We start from the raw sequence: 18,240 nt of genomic DNA on the forward strand, positions 1-18,240 counted from the left end.
GGAAGGTGGCTGACTGCTGGCCCCTCCTACTGCCAGTCGGCTGTGACCCCAACAGGCCAATTTGCTGAGTCTAGTGGGTCTGATGGAAATCCAATGTGAAAATCATGTCAATTCCTAGGACACAGTGGCATTACCATATTTTTAATGCTCTCTTCTGGTCTAATGACTCTCTGACTAGGCTAAGGATCTGAACGCTGTGTCTCACTATCTACAGAGAAAGGCCAGGCTCTTCTTGCTATCACACCCTTGGTTAGGGGTCCCCTACAGATACCGAAGTGGGAGTATTCTACAAGTCCAACTACCTACCACAGAAGCCGATAAACCCCAGCACCCAGGGCCTTGGCAAAATGATGTGAATGAAATCACAGCTTTCCTAGCACTTCCGGTCACGTTGCTCTTCAGGTATCAGTTTTTAGAAATTAACAGATGCCTGACCCAGACCCCACACTGAAGCTGCACTTGCACGCCGCTCACTGACTCCACCACGCAGGTACCTGCTCCTCAGTGATCTGCATGTAGAGGATGATGTAGTAAATCAACTCAGGCAAGGCCTTCTTGACAGTGCTTTTGAATTTGCTATTTTCCAGGAGAGCGTGGACAAACTCAAAAATGCTAAAGACGAGGTTTTCAAAGCCCAGGACTTCACCTACAGGAAGTACGTGAGAGAAGCTCTTAGTGGCAAGAAGACAGAAAGAAGCACAGATGCTGTGAAGGAACTACACCACCTCTGTGAGCAGGGGTCAGTTAAAGCACTCGTGGGAATGGAAGAGGCCCAGGGGATCAAAGAAGGGAATTTCGGGTACTAGGCACTCTTCGGTTTTTCCAGCACAAAAACCAGGGAATTCCCTGGTGGACCAGTGGTTAGGACTTTGGGCTTTCACTGCTGAGGGCCTGGGTTCAATCCCTCGTTGGGGAATTAAGATCCTGGAATTCACGCAGTGGAACCAAAAGAAAGAAAAAAGAATCTGAAACACTGAATATATTTTCCACTGAGAAATTCCATGATTTCGTAAGACTTATGCAAATGCTGACGAGGAACAGATTACAGATTTTCAATTTTTGTTTCCCCACATCTAATCCACTGACAGGAAACTCAATGAGAACATTCTCAAGAGAGCAAAGCCTCTAATTTCCTGCCTTTGTCCTGGCTCCCTTCTCCACTACGAGGTATACGACCAAACGCGCTACATACCGTCGGAGTCCACAGGATCCTCTACTTCCTCTGTGTAATTGACTTCTGTCCTCACATAAGTATGATGAAGAGTAAAGAAACAGAATTTGCAGTCTGCTTTGCACACATTCTACAAGGGGACATGACACACTCCGACACTACGAGTAGATACTTTAAGAAAGTGGAACCACGTGAATGTGAGGCCCGAGGCTCTAGACCCCCAACTACAGGGGTGGCAGGTCCCTGCCCTCTCCCAGAAAGGATATAAGGCTGCACTTTCAGTCAGGGTGTTCCAAACAATGGGCAGAATCTGCTGCATGGAGGACACCATGTGCTTTGGGAAGTTTTTCACCAGGGCTGTCACTGCCTGAGGAGTTACAGGAAAAAACCCGAGAGTTACAAGTGAAACGGGAGAAAAATTACTGGTGTCAGACCACCCTGCAGACTCCCAGCACCCCCAACAGCAAGCACTCACCTTCAGGACCTCCATCTTGAACCCACTGTCTGACGTGGGACCGTCTGGGATCTGCAGGGCCTGGACAAAGGCCTCTGTGAACTGCTGCACCACGGGAAAAATCAGGACTTTGGCTGCACCCTGAAGGCAGAAATTACGATCAGTCCTGGACTCAGCCCGAATCTATGGCATCCAGGCACATGGCACCTCCAGACCCTCCAGGCTCAGGCCCTCGTCAGAAGGGTGTGGCCACACGGTCACTGGAGGTGTCCCCAGGGTCTGCCGTGTCCTTATTCAACACTGGCGGCTCCTCACCAGGAGCTCCTCAAACCACTCCTGATTCCAGGGACTGTTATTTCTTAGCTAGGCTGGTCCCACACAGGAGGCAATGAAAGCGCAATAAAGCCCTGGGTGCCAGCTAGTGCGAAAAGGATGCAGGACAAGATACCAGGAAAAGACAGACTCAAATGAAAGGAGACCCAGACGCACATGGATGCTCACTGCATCAAAAGCATGGCTGCTGCGCCCAACACGCCCGCCAGCGGCCACGGCAGAGGCGCGCTCACCTTCTCCAGCTCCTCCATGTTGCAGATCATGTGGGCACAGGTGGTGAAGATCTCCACGGCTCGGGAGCGGGTTCGGATCCCATACACCTGGGAGCGAGTCACAGCGGGGCTGTGAGGCTAACGTGCGTGCATGTGTGATTCAACTGTGACCACTCAACCCTGACCTGGGCACAGATTTATTTAATCCACAGAATAAAAGGCAACACAATGTGAGAACTTACTAGAATCAGCCGTGTATAGAGGCCCCTGTGGGCTAATCTGACTGAAAACACGAAGCTGGGTACACCTCGGAATCCCAACACAGTGTAGTGCTTTCAAAATACAGCCCCTGGCTAGGGATGGGGAGGAGCAGCGAGGCTGAAACATCCCCCAGTGGGCAGTCATCAACCCAACACACGCAGTAAGGCCCGTGGTGAGCAGTGCGGGAGACTGTCCCCGACACGCGGCTGAGGGGGCAGGAGGGTGGGTGGCCCCAGAGGGGCCTGAGCAGCCTCTCGGTGGCAGCTTGGAGCTCCAGCAGCCCCTCTGCTCTCCCCAGAGGCCTGGCCTCCCAGTCGCAAGGGAAGGGGCCGAGGCTCGTCCGACGCAGCCCTCGGTCAGCTCTTGTCTTCAGGTATGGGATCAGCAGCAGACACAACAGGCTCCCGAGAGCCAGGGCCGCTCTCGGCAATGCGAAGACCCTACCTCGGCCATGGTGAAGATCTTGTACATCTCTGGGAGGATGACGGGTGCAACCAGCGGCATCTGCGTGTCGGTGACTTCTCGAGTGAATTCTACAGAGAAGAAAGGAGGCAGTAAAAATAACACTGCTTTATAAAGACATTCGTGTGACAACTGCTGGACTGCTCTAGGGAGCATGCAGGGAAGATGCTGGCCAGGAGCCCTACCCTGGGGCGGGGAAGCAGCGTGAAGCATTTGTTAGAAGGGAAAGGAGCCCCGCAGGGGAAAAGGAGCGCACACCAGACTGTGGAGCGCGCGGCCACTGGAGAACCTGGGCTCAGCCTGGCCTGCGCCCGGTGCCGGCACCCAGGCGCACCCGGGGCCGCCTCGCTGGGTTCCGCCTTCAGCACCTGCCCCCCTGAAGCCGCCGTGACACAGGTGAGACAGCCTGGGAGACACCAGGGCCCCGCTCCAGCCTGCACATGGGGACGACGGCGCCGACCAGGGTCAGGCTGCTGCTCAGAGGAAGAGCAAGGGGTCGCTACCCCGTCAGTCTGGCCATCGAGCCAGACTTTCCGTTTGCGTCCAAAACCTCATGAGGCGCCGAGGCAGCAAGCTGAGCTCTGAAACGCATCACTGAAAGTGGAACACAGGACCCGAGCCCTCGTCCGCTCACTTGTCTGCTGCTTGACCAACAGCATTTTGTACTCTAATGCTCATTCTTCACTTTACAGCCCTTCATGTAGTTAAGTCCAAAATAAGTTTTCTGAGGGCACTCATCAAGTCAGAGAAAAGTGCAGGACGCCAGCAGCTGCGTCTCCAAAGCGCTTTGAGACGAAGAGGGAACCAAGGCCTGTGTGTCAGCGGACTCAGCCGTGACAGCTGGGCCTGCGCTGCCTTCCCACAATCAGCCTTGGTTCTCATGGATGAACGGTGAGTTTAATGGGAAGCTTTGCTAAACCAGGCAGACAGGAGCAGGGCCTTGAACAGCCCCGATGAGCCCCTTCTCCTCCCGGCCTCCTGCCCACCCATGGCACCCTGCGCCCTACACGTGCGCCTCAGCGGCCCCCAGAGCGCGATCCAACCTCATGGAGCAGCTCCCTGGTGTGAGGTGGCGCTCTCCACCCACATCCGCTGCCTCCAGCACAGCGGCATACCCTGCCAGCTCCTTCCCTGCGGCCTAGTGCAAAGTCATCTCACTGAGCAGACTCCCCCAGTCACACACAGCGAGGGCTCTGCAGTGAGACAACTCTGGGGACACGGACAACTACCTTTTCTTCCAGGTTTTACAAAGAGCAGCTGAACTTTGTTGGCAGACAGGGAAGGAGTAGGCTTCCTTTCCTTAGCAGAAAACAGATCTGTTAATTGATATTTTGGCATCAAGAGGCTGTGAGTAAAGAATCCTAGAAAGCTCACTCCACAGAAGGGTACGAGAGGCCACCTGAGAAGTAAGCCACACGGAGAAGCAGAGCCATGAGCAGGGAAGCCAGAGTCCGAGCAGAGAGCGTGTGATTTTCTCAGCTGGGTGGCTGCGTGTGCCATGAGCACGTGTCACAGGTGATCACACAAGTGTACCCAGCTGGGCGGTGCGACGAGACAGGGGCGTGGGAGGAGGGGCATGAAACGCAACTCGAGGAGGGGCTGCCTTTGGACGCAGATCTGGCACAACCGTCAGTGTCAGACTGCTGCTGTGGCTCAGCTGCTCAGTCGTGTCCGGATCTTTGCAACCCCATGGACTGTATCATTCCAGGCTTCCCTGACCTTCACCACCTCCTGGAGCTTGCTCAAACTCAGTACTAGATGAACTTGTAAAATTGGGCCCCGATGCCAAGTTTAATAAAGCAAGACCTGTAGAAACGCCGTTCCTAACTAGGTAAGAATACCTGTCAGGAGAGACGGCAGATCACGGAGAAGAAAAGATACGAAAACCTGTAAAGGAGAGGGGACCGTGCTTTCTGACACGTCAACATCCAGCGGCTAAGGTCCAGACAAGGACTCCCTGAAAGCAAAGCAGAGGCGGCGGGAGGAAGCAGGGCAGGATCTGCAGAGGCGGGGCTTCCGGCCGTGTGGGGGCTGAGGGCGCTGAGATCAGGCCTTTGAGGGACTGACAGAGCACCATGCTTAGAAGAGCGCCTCACCAAACCTCTCAGGACCAAAAGCTCAAGCATTTCTCTCAACGGCTCACACCAAAGACTACACATTCCCTAAGCTGGTCAAGTGAAGGTCCTGATTACATCGTGTGACTGTTTTTATCTTCTTTCCACATTCCCAGAAAAACTTGACTACTCTTATCTTTGCATTGAACTACGTAGAAAATACTGTGTAATGATGATGACAATCACAACAGCTACAATCTCTTGCAAACCTGTTGTCCTGGCATAGGACACCTCACCGAGACGAGCTCACCAAAGCCACCAGAAGCCCTTGCCAGGTGAACTGTACCCTCACCTGAACTTTACACACCAGGAAAACTCAGGTTCAAGAGATGAGCAGGTCGGGTCAAGGTACAGCCAGACTGTGAACTGCAGTCTGCACGCCGGACCGCCACGCGTGACCCTCTCCTGAGGGGGAGGGTCCCTGACGTGGGAGGGCAGCATGGAAGTGAGAGCCGGGAGGAGTGGGGGGCGCATGGGGTCCAAGGTCCGAGGCCAGGCTGCGGAGCCCGTACCTGTCAGCACCCGCATGGCACCGTGGACGGCGTTCACATCTCCGCTCACCAGCATCTCCATGAGCAGGTTGAAGAGCTGCGGCCAGGCCTCGGGCCAGTCCCAGTGTGCGATGGCCGACACCGCGTAGGCCACGCTGGAGCGCACCTTGCTTATGGACTCCCTCAGGCCGTTGGGCAACAGTTCCCGGATGACTATCTTTGCCTGGAGAGGAGAGAAGCCCGCCTCCGTCTGACCGGGGTGAGAGAGCAGCAGGTCGCTGCCCAGTTCATGTGCTGGAAAAGCAGCGTGGGGGGGACACTGCACACCTGTGCAGAGCCCCACACACACTGCACCCCGAGTCACCCCCGGCTCCACACTCACACTGTCCACGACAGGAACCACCAGGCACATGCGGCCATTTAAAGTGATGAAAACTAAATGAAGTTAAAAACTGAGCTTGTCAGCCGCCTGAGCCCCATCTGAAGCGCTTGGCACCACGCACGGAGAGCAGCTGTCCCAGACGGCACAGGCACGGAACACTCCCACTGTGGCAAGTTCCAAAGGGCCTCAGCCCCTGAAATGTCATAGGGCCCCAGGACGGCTGCACAGCACTGGACCAGGGAGGAGCGCTACCTCATGCAACCCGCAAACAATTCCCTGAAGCTGGAATTTTATTAGATATTTAGGAAACTGAACCTCAAAAGTTATACTTTAAGAACGTTTTGTAGCTAGTAAAAGGCAGGCTGGAATGTGAACAAGGTCCGCCTGGCACTCGAGCTCTCTCATCTGCAGCATGTTGCCCAGAATGGCAGCCGCCAATCACTCCATCCCCTTCTGCCCGGCCTCGTGACAGCCCCAGCCTCCTACGATGGCCCCTCAAACCTCCACAGCAAGACAAGTCAAGTGCCTCTCCTCACCCTTTCCGTGGTCTCAGGAGGCCTGAACTTCTCCGACTGGGCACACCAGTGAGTCTCCACATACTGTTTCAGGATGACTGATGCCAGCTGTGAAGGAAACAAGCCAGGTGGGAAAGCAAGGAAAGCCTTTCTTCACACATACACCTATACACAGGGCCTGACACACCCATCTGAAGCCTGTCCAAATCTGGTGCAAAACTCTAAGTTATTCATAAATTGGCCTTACCCTTTCACTTTCCCATAAAAAAGTTTTACCACCAAGTAGAGAGAACTTATTTATAAACGGGGCCAGTCAGTCTTGACTTACCTGACGGATCGCCAGTGCCCCCTGGGGATCGACGGTCAACTCTGCCAGGTGGACACCGAATTCTGGAAGAGAAAATTCCACTGTGAGTCTAAGAACACCCAGGAAAGCCATGGCGGTTCACTGAGCTCTAACCCTGATGCCAACAAGAAAGATCTCAGAGTCTGATTCGGCGTCTCCAAAGGTGCTGGTGACCGCTCAGACCAACTTCCCTAAGAAAGACGAGCGGGGAGCCTGCAGCGTGGGCTGCTTGCCGTGGGCAGTCCCAGCACCTCTCACTTCCCCCGTCACTGCGCCCTGTCTTGCCCTTCAAGGTGGCAATAAACGCAGTGTCTAATCGAAAACTGGTGCTACCTAACCCCAAAGAAAACTTAAAAGCTGAGACTTCAGGAGTTGCCCAGATCTACGCCATCAGGTAAGAGATGATTAAGTCTAAGAAAATATGGTCTTAACAGGCTTAATCCTAAAAACACAACCGTTACAAGCCAACAGTTTCTAATAAGTAATATAAGTGGTAATTTCAAAATGCACACTGGGGGCTTCCCTGGTGGTACTGTGGGTAAGAACCCTCCTCTCCACACAGGGGACATGGTCTGGATCCCTGGTCTAGAAGACCCCACGTGCCATGGGGCAGTGAAGCCCGTGCTCCCTGAGAGACGCCACTGCAACGAGAAGCTCGAGCACCACAACCAGGAAAGGCCGTGCAGCCACAGAGACCCAGCACGCGCGTGCATGCACACACACACACACACACACACACACACACACACACAAGCACATACGGGGAGGCAGCATGTACCACAACCAGGAAGACCATGCGGCCACGGAGACCCAGCACACACACGCGCGTGCGCACACATAAGCATATGGGGAGGCTGCCACGCTCACTCCCAAGTTAAAATTTAGATCCTTCAATGCAATCCCTGTCAAAATTCCAATGACTGTCCTGTAGAGACAGAAAAACCCATCCTAAATTTCATATGGAATCTCAAGGGATCCCAAATAGCCAAAACAATCTTGACAAAGACCACCTGAACTGGAGGATCCACTCCCCACTTTCAGAACTTGCTACAAATCGACAGCAATCAACAGTGTGGTGCTGGCAGAGCCAGGCACACAGACCAGCAGGACATACTGCCAACGCGTAAAGAGCGGTCTGCTCGACGACGGGCGCTGCGACAACTGGGACAGCCGCGTGCGGAGGGCTAACCTGAGCCTCAGCTCACACCATACACAGAAATTAACTCAAAACGGCTCAAGAACAGGTGGGATCTTAGCTCCCCAACCAGGGACTCAACACAGGCCCCCTGTCCTGGGAGCACAGAGTGTTAACCCATGGACCACCAGAGGAGTCTCCTTGTCTGAGAAAGTCTTAATTCTTCAGCTTTAAAGGTTAACTTAGCGGATAGAGAATTCTAGGTGGGTGATGTATTTTCTACGATCACGTTAAATACTTCACTCCACTCCTCTCCTGCTTGTATGGCTCCTGAAGAGCCGTCCAGTGTAACTGTTAACTCTTGTTCCTCCACAAATAAGGAACTCTTTTCCTCTGACTCCTTTTAAGATTGTCTCTTTCTCTTGGTTTTCTCCAGTTTGAATATGCTAGGCACAGCTGTATTTTAGTCTTGCTGGTCCTAACTTTTGTCAAATTAAAATTTTAAGGTCGTCAAATTTATCAATCTTTTGCTGCCTTTGGATTTTGGGCCATAGTTAGAAAGCCTTTCTTTATGCCAAAGATAAAGAAAAGTTTTCCCATACGTCTTTCTACAATTTTTATGGTTTCTTTTTAAACATTTAGGTTCTGAATCCCTTTGCCGCTTACTTTTTGTATGGTGTGGGAATGGATCTAATTGCAACCGCTCCCCACGCAGCTGTCCCAGCTCCTTCACTGAAGGTCCGTCCTTACCGCCGTGTTTTGAGACGCCACCTTTGCCAACACTAAGCTCGCAGGTGCTCGCGTCTATTTCTAGACTCGCTGCCTTACTCCGCAGTCCTACCTGCCTGTCTGTGCGCCAGTGCCCCGCTGCCTGTTTCGACTGTAGAGGCTGCAGGTGAGGTTTCAGCGTCTGCTAGAACTAACCCCTCTTCCGTTTGCTGCTTTCGGTGTTTTGGGAGCTACTCCTTCCACGCTTACTTTTTGGTGACCTTCAGAATCAACCCGTCTCACTCAGAGCTGTCCTATCGAAGGATAGCTCACCGTCCTATTCGTCCATGCCCGCTTTTAACCCTTTCAGGATGGCTAGCGCTGCCCCAGGAGTTTTCCGCATAGTTCCTGTTCATCTCACTCCTGGGCACTTATTCTTTTTGTCGCTATTGTAAACTCCTTAAAAAAAAAAAACCAAATCACTATATCCTCTAGCCTTTTACTGTTTGTGTATGTGAAGGACACTGATTCTGTGTTTTAACTTTTTTGTATCTTTAATTTATGCTACCTTACTGGATTCTTACTCATTCTTATTACATTCTTATTTTAAGCTACAATTACTGATACAATCCTATGGCACTTAAGTCTCACTCAGGAAAGGAGAGTTCTTGCAAGACTAAAAAAGTTGCCACATTCTTTCTATAGCAGTTACTAAGTTATTAAATCACAAGCAAACAGTTAAAATCTGCAGAACTACCTCTAAAGACACTGAAGTCCATTCTAATTCTTAGGGTTAATCTGGCTAGTTCAGTCTCTGTTAAGTTTCATAAAACGCATTTTTACTAGAATAAACAATAGGTCCCTACAACCCAAAGATATGGGAGTCAACTTTCCCAATGGACTAACATAGATGAGTCAGACTGCTTGGATACTGACCAAAGCTCAAGCTGAGTGGGAGAAAAACCCCTGAAGTGCACGTGTGACACCCACAGAAGGGGGAGAGGGGAAAGGCGCCTGTCAGGGACCCCACACGCCCTCTGACCTCAGATCCTCGGTGTGTAAACGGGCGCTAACCTGACGGCTCCAAGTCGGCCAAGAAGCTCGGGATTCTCTCCCCTGAACCCTGTCCGCCGATCCTGGTGAGCCTGTGTGAGGCCCTTCAGAACGTCTGTAACACACTCGCAAGTTACCTGGGACACACACTGTTTTCTTTTAAGGCATCATTTCAACAATGGTTGCACGGACCACTCTGATGCGGGTATTAATGTCCCCACCAAAAGTACAAGGTCTGGATCACCACAACAGGGACAAACAAGATCAAGATCAACAAAATCTTTAACCACAAGGTGTGAAAAAGAAAGATACTGAGGTATAAAATGGGGCATTTTTGAAAGGACTTGAAACTTGAGTGGAGACTATAAAGCTTAAGCCGATCTGAATAATTACCTCCCAACGCAAGCACAGATAGAGGTGGAGCGCTCACACTGAGGCTCACAGAAGGGAGAAGGAACCAGGCCTTTCCCACCAGCCCACCCTGCACCCGTCAGAAAAGTCATTACTGCAGAAAGACCAGGCGAACTACACAGGGGCCCTTTCTCACCAACCCTAGAACTGCCAAGCCCACTCTTTTTAAAGAAGAGCTTTGTGTGAACACACGCTTTCCATCCAAGGCCATGAGGAGGTGGTAGTCTGGTGAGGGTCACAGTAATTGGGAGCTATTTACTCAAACATAATCTTTAAATTCATCTTGTCCTGGAACCTATCAAAGATCACACCCCAATTTCCACCAATCACCGTGTTTCACACATCGCTGAGATTGCAGTACAAGATGGTGAGAGCAAGAGACCACGAGAAGGTTAAGATCCATGTGGGGGCCCCAAAACCTACGTCAGCCAGGGGATTTGTACCTTCAACCTGGTTCCACAGAGGATTTTGTCTGCAAGTTTATTTCCTCCACAGAAGAAAGAAGAGGCGTGAAAGTTCAAAAAGATGACTCTCTGCTCAAAAGCCTTAATGGAAATAAAAATCTTCAAAGAGTATCACCTAAGGACAAATCTTTAAAGTAGAATGGATAAACAGAATAGATTTTCTTCACCACAGGCTCCCAGAGTTTCAAGGACAGTGTCATGATCAACTTTGCTTTGGAAACCCCAAAAATTCAAAGACAAAGAGCTCATATGCATTAGGTTAAAGGGGGATATAAGAAGGAAGATAGCAATTTTATTTAACCTAATTTATTCTAGACTACAGGCTTCCCTAGTGGCTCAGACAGTAAAGCGTCTGTCTGCAATGCAGGAGACCCGGGTTTGATCCCTGGGTTGGGAAGATCCCATGGAGAAGGAAACAGCAGCCCACTCCAGTATTCTTGCCAGGAAAATCCCATGGACCATGGACCCTATACACCCATTAGAAATATAGGCAATCTGTCACAATAGGAGTTTCATACTATAAGATTTAATTTTATTTTCAGTTAATCTTAATCTACTTAAAAAACCATAAGTGTGACAAGGTATGACATTGGTGCTGTGCAGATGGAGAACTCTTACTCTATAAAACTAACACACAGGATGAAATGCCACGAAAAAACCTGCAAGCTCTCTGACTTACTTATCAATACCATTGCCTTATCTGCTGATGACTTCTGTGAAGTAGGAAAAACTCCTATTTACAGATATTCACTTAACAGAGATAATATAGTAGTTTTTGATGCACTGTAACTAAGGATATCCATTAAAAAAAAGTATTTTTATTTTGCTGTGTGTTGGGGGATTTTCAGTTTTGCTGAAATTAACGTAATTTCTTCAAAAAGCATGAGAACACCCGAATAACTTACTCTGGGATGATTAAGGCAAGGAAAATACAAGAGACACAGACAGGCATAGCTCTCTTACTTCGTCTTGCTTGAAAAAGACAAATACAGATTAAAGTAAGATTCAATCTATGAACTTAAGCCGAAGAGGGACATTCTCAAGCGGGCTCTAAGAAGTCAGCTTTCTAAAGCCATTTTCCTTAAGAAATTGCATGTCTCTGGTTCCCTTTCCCAAGACGAGGAAGGACAGGCCTGTGAGCCTGGGTTCACACCAACTCCAAGAGGGGCTGGATTCACCCTTAACCCGACCCCACAAGGTGCCTCAAACCTCCTTTGGAGGAAACCTCTCGCTCTCTGCAAACCACCCTCTGGCCTTTCAGTCTCTGTTGCCCTCTCTGGTTTTCCCTGCTCCCCTTTCTTTCACTTCACCCCACTAGGCAAAAACAGGATCGTCTACAACTCGGCTTAGAAGGGAGCTCCAAGGCCAGCATGGAGGAGAGAGGATAAGCTGGGAATACAAGCTCCTGGTCTCAAGGGCCGACTGCAGACTTGAGCTGGACGGTCAGGAGAGCTCCTGTTCCAAGAACTGGGGACCAGCTTGTCTGGGAAGGAGGGAGTCTCTGGGAAAGCCCCCTTTCTCACAGGACTGTCACAAAACCACAGCTGAAAGGAAAAAGAAAACTCCACCACTGGCCTTTTTCCGAGCGCGGCCGCCTTCCGCGGGGCTCAGTGCCCGCCACGCGCCCAGGAGTGCATCTGGATCCTGGAGGGGCTCCCTTCGCAGCTGACAGTGCTTACGCTACACTGCAAGAGAGCCAGAAAAGCGCTCGTGAGAACCAGGAAGCAGACCTCAGCCCGCAGGCGCCGGAGACGGAGTAACACAGATGTCTGGGCAACAGGAGATGCCAGGAAAAGCGCGCGAGAGAATCCCCCTCCCCAGCTCAACACAGCAGTGGTGGGAGGAAAGGAAAAAATGTGTTTTCTGTGACCTATCTGCTGGCAGCAAGACATAAAAAACTAAGTCAAGGCCAAATGTCTTCATTTCTAACAAGAAGAAATACCTAAAAGAAGAAAACCACCTAGGCTCTCACGTCATATAGCAAGTTTACCATCTGCCCCGCAGTGCAGGGGGCGTGCGCTCAGCCCCCGTCAGGGAACTAAGACCCCACACGCCACGCAGCCACTAAGCGCGCGCTGCAGCCAAAGGTCCCCAACAACAACGCGAGGACCTGAGTGCTGTAACCGACCTGACACAGCAAAATGAGTAAGTGTCAAAAGGAAAGTCGGTACTATGCTGGCCTGGAGAATTAAAGCTTACGAATGAAAGCAACACATTCCAGCACTCAGGTGATGCTGCTCTCAGAGGAGAGGAGACAGAGAAGAAAAGAAGGAAACAACTGTGTTCTGAGACATAAAAACAGGCCGAGCATAAACACACCAAAAATGAAGAGCTGACACTCTTCAAAGTTACGATCGTGGTGTAAGCTGTGCGTGCGCACACACACACACAGAGTTCAAAAAGCTGAGTAGAGAACACCAGACTTTGATGTAAGTGACCTTCAATAGTTCATGAACTTTCCTTCTTTTAAATTACCATGTTTATAAGATGCGTGATATGATCCCACCTATTAAATAAAATGGAATTAGAAGAACACTTGAACAGATCAAAAAGACTAATTCCTACTTTACGGAGGCAGAACTAAATTCCTACAAACACTGTTGATAAAACACAAAATCGCAACCTTCCTAACGAGACAAAGGGCACCAATCATCTGCTGGAATTGTACTGTGCAGCCCGGGACCCTCCAGACTCTGAAGTGCTAAGCGTCTCAGGCTGGCAGTGCCGTCTGAAGAGGGTGGCTCTATGTCCTCCGCCCGTCAGCCCTGTTTACAGGCTGCACGAGTCGAGAAGGCTTGCTGGGTTCCCTCAGGTGCCCAGTGACCAGGGAAGCAAGACAATCACTCCAGCACACCAGGCTGATGTAAACAGCCCGTCCTCATCCTTTCAAAGCTAACTCACTACACGAGTCAGGTGGATCTCTCAAACACATACACTTTTTTGGCTTAAGAGAACAGACTCCCATACTGGAAAATCTGGGAACTGGTGAGCGATGAGTTATTTCCTGGAAAATACCTGCTTGCTGGCTGAATGACCCAGATGTACCTTGGGTTCCAGCACCTCAATTTTCCACGATAACTGCTTCTTAAAATTTCTTCTATACCAGACTCTGCTCAGAGCATGACGACCTCTTATCTGTCTACTTAACATGGACTTTACAACTGACCTGTGTCTTCCCCCCCAAATTAAATGAGAGATTCTTCCACTTAATCTCCAAGACTCAGGGTCATCACTCGGCAGCCAAGGAAGGTAGCAGACTGTTTGTCAAAGAGAGCAGATGCCGGGACCAGCTCCCACGTGAGGCAGGAATAAGTGGCTCATAAAGACAGTGTCCTGCCACTTCACGGCAGATAGATGGGGAATCCGTGGCAACAGTGGCTGACTTTATTTTTCTGGGCTCCAAAATCACTGCAGAAGGTGATTGCAGCCATGAAATTAAAAGACACTTACTCCTTGGAAGGAAAGTTATGACCAACCTAGACAGCACATTAAAAAGCACAGACATTACTTTGTCAACAAAGGTCCGTCTAGTCAAGGCTATGGTTTTTCCAGTAGTCATGTATGGATGTGAGAGTTGGACTATAAAGAAAGCTGAGCGCAGAAGAATTGATGCTTTTGAACTGTGGTGTTGGGGAAGACTCTTGAGAGTCCCTTGGACAGCAAGGCGATCCAACCAGTCCATCCTAAAGGAGATCAGTGTTCATTGGAAGGACTGATATTGAAGCTGAAACTGGGTGTTCATTGGAAGGACTGATGCTGAAGCTGAAACTCCAATCCTTTGGCCACCTGATGTGAAGAGCTGACTCATTGGAAAAGGCCCTGATGCTGGGAAAGATTGAGGGCAGGAGGAGAAGGGGACGACAGAGGATGAGATGGTTGGATGGCATCATCAACTCAATGGGTTTCGGTGGACTCCAGGAGTTGCTGAGGGACAGGGAGGCCTGGCGTGCTGCAGTCCGGGGGTCGCAAAGAGTCAGACACGACTGAGTCACTGAACTGAACTGAAAGACAGTATGGCTATTCAAGGGGTCTAGAAACAACCATGTCTGGCTGTCATCCAACCTTGGGCCTCATGGAACCAAAAAAGGATCAAAAGACCACAAATAATAATAGACAGCAACTCCCAGATTTCCCATTAACGCCCAAGTTTTAAGGAAGTGTATTTCCTAGGACCAGAGAGCAAGGTTTCTCCTACTAGTATAAAACTAGAGCAGGAAGCAACTCCAAAGGAGTGGAAAAGATTCATTCATTTGCAAGAACAGCTGCTCACCTTGGCCTGCAGGGTGTTCTAATGCTGGGAGCAAGGCCCTGCCCACTTCACTAGGCCAGACAGCTGGCTGAAGCCTGGCTGGGAAGCCATGTGCTCTGTTTTCATTAAAGAAGAAAGCAACCATGGAAAGGAAACGCGTGAGAATGAGAATATGAGACAGAAGGTACTCTGCACCCAAGGGCAAAACACAGCATGTCAAACACCAGGAGAGGAAGAGAGAGAAGCAAGGCACTGCTTCTGAGGGCGGGATCGCCACCCTCCCTCAGAAACAGGTTACTGAAAGGGATTTCTCTATAGTTTTTACTTAACAAGAATTAGAATATTTGAAAACCTAAATAACCTCCAAAGGGTCCAAAGTACTGCATTCAATTCCACAGACTCGACATAGCCTGGCACACTACATCCCACAGCTGCGTCCACGCCTTCCTACCGGGCCGCCAGCAGCACGAAGTCTCTTCACACCTCCAAGCACGTTCCCTAAGTTATGCGGGGGGTGTGTGTCAATCTATTCCCATCAGTGGCAGCGATCAAATGCAGAAATTCTGCCCTTCTGTTTAATTTTTCACTTTGGGATCCAAAAAGATGAAGTAAGAGAGCAGAACTGCAAGAAGATCTCAAGATGATGGCTGACTCTGCCTAGATGGGACCGTCTTGCTGGCTGTGGCGGAGGGGCCCAGAGCCCAGCTGCCGTGGGACAGCTCTAACAGGAGCCAGGCTCGCCTTCCCGAGGGGCATCGGGCACCCTGGTGCCACCCAGGGAGGGCACCACATCTGCAACATCACTCAAGTAGTAACCTAAATGTGACAAAGTTCCTCTGCTTCTTTCGCCTTCATACCCAAGGGAGGCAGAGGCATTTGTGTGAGTAAAGGAATTTCACCTAGTAGGCAGAGATGACTCCCGCAGATCAGTCTGCACACGGCTCTCAAAGAGCTTTCTCCTGCCCAGTGGTTGCTCCTCTTACAGGGTCTGACATTCACAAAACAATGACAGTTAAAACTGGGCCTTCAAAATGGTCCTCAACCCCCAAAATCCCAGATCTCATAACTTAGGTTTTCAAGAGCTTTCTCATGCTGTGGGAGAATACAAAATTAAATTTATGGGAGCTCTGTGTTAAATTATTAAAAAAAAAACAAACACAAAACCCTCAGTCCATAGGAGGGCCAACTCCCATGGCCAATCTGAGAGGTTGTGGGGCCGTCCTGCTGAGGTCCGGGAGTCCGCAGGTTTGGAGTTTTGCCCACGAAGCCCCGACAGGCCAGCCGTGTTCCCGACAGAAAGCTCGAGCGGATTCCCCTCCTCGGGTTTCAGGATCCAACGCTCGTCGGAGCGTGGCTGCCCCGGGGCCTGCAGAAAGGCCCGCTCGGCAGGAGCTGGCGGACCACCTCAGACCAAAGGCTTGTCTCGTTCTCCATCACTCCCGAGCTCCCAGTAGAAGGAGGCGGACAAAGACACAAAGACAAAGGACGGCCGGCCCCTCCGAACAGCGCCGGCCGATCGGAAGACCGGCGGGGACGCGGCGGGGCGGGGAGGCGCCCGCACAGAGACCGACTCCCGGGGACGCGTGCGGAGGCCCCGCCAGGCCCCCGGCGGGCCGCGGCGGCCGGGAGCGCGCCCCCAGCCCCCAGCCCCGAGCCCCGGGCTGCCCGGAGCCCTCCGCGTCGCCGCCCAGTCCGGCCCTCCAGGCCAGGCCTCCCCGGGCCCAGTCTCCGGCCGGGGCTCGGGCAGCGGCCAGCGCGGCCCAGACCCGCCGCCCTCACGGCGGCCCGCCTCACTCACCCTCCGTCACCTCCAGCACCTTAATCTGCTCCTCAGCGGCCGCCCGCACCTCCTGCACCGGGGACAGAATCCCGGTGAGCGTGTCCACCAGCGCCTCCTTCAGCCCCTGGGCCACCGGCCCCGGTAGTCCCGAGGCCGCGCCAGCCGCCGCCGCCGCCATCTTGCCCCGCGCCGCGCGCCCGCCCCGCGGCCCGACCCGCCGCCGCCGCCGCCGCCGGACGGCTCCCGCGCGCGGCCAATCCGCAAAGCCGCGCCTGCGTGCTGGCCGGCGGAAGCGCGGGGGCGGGGCCGCGGCCCGAGCCTCCGGAGACAGCGCCACCTGCCGCGGGGACGAGAACTGCACTGTCTCCACAGGAACCGGACCCGGTGGCGGAAGAGGGGCGGCCAGCTGCCAGTGCGCAGCGTCCGCTGGAACGCAGCCCTGACTTCCACAGGCACGGATTCCTCAGGTGTAAGACACCACGTCAGAAGAGGGCGGGATGAGGATCTGCGGACACGGCTTTAGGGAGAGGATCCGGATTAGCGCCTACTTCAAACCAACCTCTTTTGCCCCCAAACAAGCGAGTTTTCCTCTCTCAGACGGGAATCCAGAGGTCGGGGGAAAGACTCTGAAGCGGCTGGCAGGAGTGCGTTGGTTTTTCAGGTGGGTGAGTCCAGCCTCAAGGACTGGGCCAGGAGAGACTGCCGTGGGAAAGGGCATTCCTTCCAGAGTAAGTGCTTATATGACTATATGAGAGTAAGCCCTATTAGTTGAGAAACTGTAACTTTTTTCCAAGGAAATTATGGCTGGACCTTAAAGAGGTGGAGGGATGAGTAGTTAATATGGCCCTCCCGGGCCAACCCGGGGCAAGTCTCAAGGTGTAGACACTCCTGAAGCCTGAAGGACTGCTGAGAGGGGTTAGCAGTGCAGGGCAGGGCGCTGGGTCCCTTCTTGGACCGGGAGGGTCAGAGCCAATGGGAACAGGCATTCGTTAGTAAGCGGTTCAGGTTAAGCCCCTTAAAATGTTTCTAGGAACCATGACTCAGTCCCAAGCAGCAAAGGAAACCAGCCATCAGTTCCTAGCCCAGTTCTAAGACTGCGGAGGCTACGTTGGCCGCAGGGAGAAGCCACCTCACCTGAGTATTCTTCCGAAAGAATGATTCCTTCATTACTTACATTGAGAAGAGCTCTAAACCCATTTGCCACCTCCTATTAGATGGCAGAACCCACTCCATCATTCTTGCCTGGAGAATCCCATGGACAGAGGAGCCTGGTAGGCTACAGTCCATGGGGTCGCAAAGAGGCAGACACGACTTAGTGCCTAAACCACCACCATTAGAGGGCAGAGGTGGCTTGTGTCACGGGCACAACTTTGTAGGGGAAAGATGTCCATTTGGAGGCTGCAGTTCCCCAGTAAGAAAGAGGCTGTTCTTTCAGTGGCCAGGAAAAGCAGAATTCCATTAGAACAGACGTCCATTAGACGTCATGTCACTTTTACCCCCAGAAGAAAACTTAGGCAAGTCCGGAGAGGGGTCTGTTTTCGAACATCGTGGCAGTGGATGGAGAATGCCAGAGCCTCCATGTCTGCACTGGACGTTTCAGGCTCTGGTGAAGGACGTTGGTCCAGTATGCAGGCAGGACCCCGAGCCACCCCAGCCAAGGGGGCCGAGGGACTCCTGCTTAAGGACTGAGGAGCAGATA

At 51.9% G+C, this 18,240-nt stretch overlaps 1 protein-coding gene and 1 long non-coding RNA gene across 3 annotated transcripts in view; one reads left to right on the forward strand and one right to left on the reverse strand.

The window, feature by feature from the left end:
• The window catches only part of IPO9 (importin 9), a 39,526-nt gene extending 22,780 nt beyond the window's left edge, over positions 1-16,746 (reverse strand). Inside the window, exons 1-11 of one of the 2 annotated variants that reach the window (XM_070768812.1) lie at positions 16,560-16,701; positions 12,088-12,197; positions 6,724-6,785; positions 6,417-6,503; positions 5,520-5,721; positions 2,876-2,964; positions 2,192-2,278; positions 1,647-1,766; positions 1,438-1,538; positions 1,193-1,251; positions 495-646 (exon numbers count right to left, since the gene is read on the reverse strand). In XM_070768812.1, coding sequence (XP_070624913.1) covers positions 495-646; positions 1,193-1,251; positions 1,438-1,538; positions 1,647-1,766; positions 2,192-2,278; positions 2,876-2,964; positions 5,520-5,580 — 669 coding nt within the window. In that variant the 5' untranslated portion in view covers positions 5,581-5,721; positions 6,417-6,503; positions 6,724-6,785; positions 12,088-12,197; positions 16,560-16,701. Of the gene's footprint in view, positions 1-494; positions 647-1,192; positions 1,252-1,437; positions 1,539-1,646; positions 1,767-2,191; positions 2,279-2,875; positions 2,965-5,519; positions 5,722-6,416; positions 6,504-6,723; positions 6,786-12,087; positions 12,198-16,559 lie in introns of both variants that reach the window. The other variant, XM_070768811.1, reaches the window with a different exon arrangement.
• Positions 6,500-13,053, forward strand: LOC139176499 (uncharacterized). Its single transcript, XR_011560995.1, has 2 exons — positions 6,500-7,135; positions 7,304-13,053. It is a non-coding gene; the product is annotated as an uncharacterized lncRNA (long non-coding RNA).
• Positions 16,747-18,240: the final 1,494 nt, after the last annotated feature.

Source organism: Bos indicus, chromosome 16 (genome assembly GCF_029378745.1).
Source record: "Bos indicus isolate NIAB-ARS_2022 breed Sahiwal x Tharparkar chromosome 16, NIAB-ARS_B.indTharparkar_mat_pri_1.0, whole genome shotgun sequence".
NCBI classification, from domain to species: Eukaryota; Metazoa; Chordata; class Mammalia; order Artiodactyla; family Bovidae; genus Bos; species Bos indicus.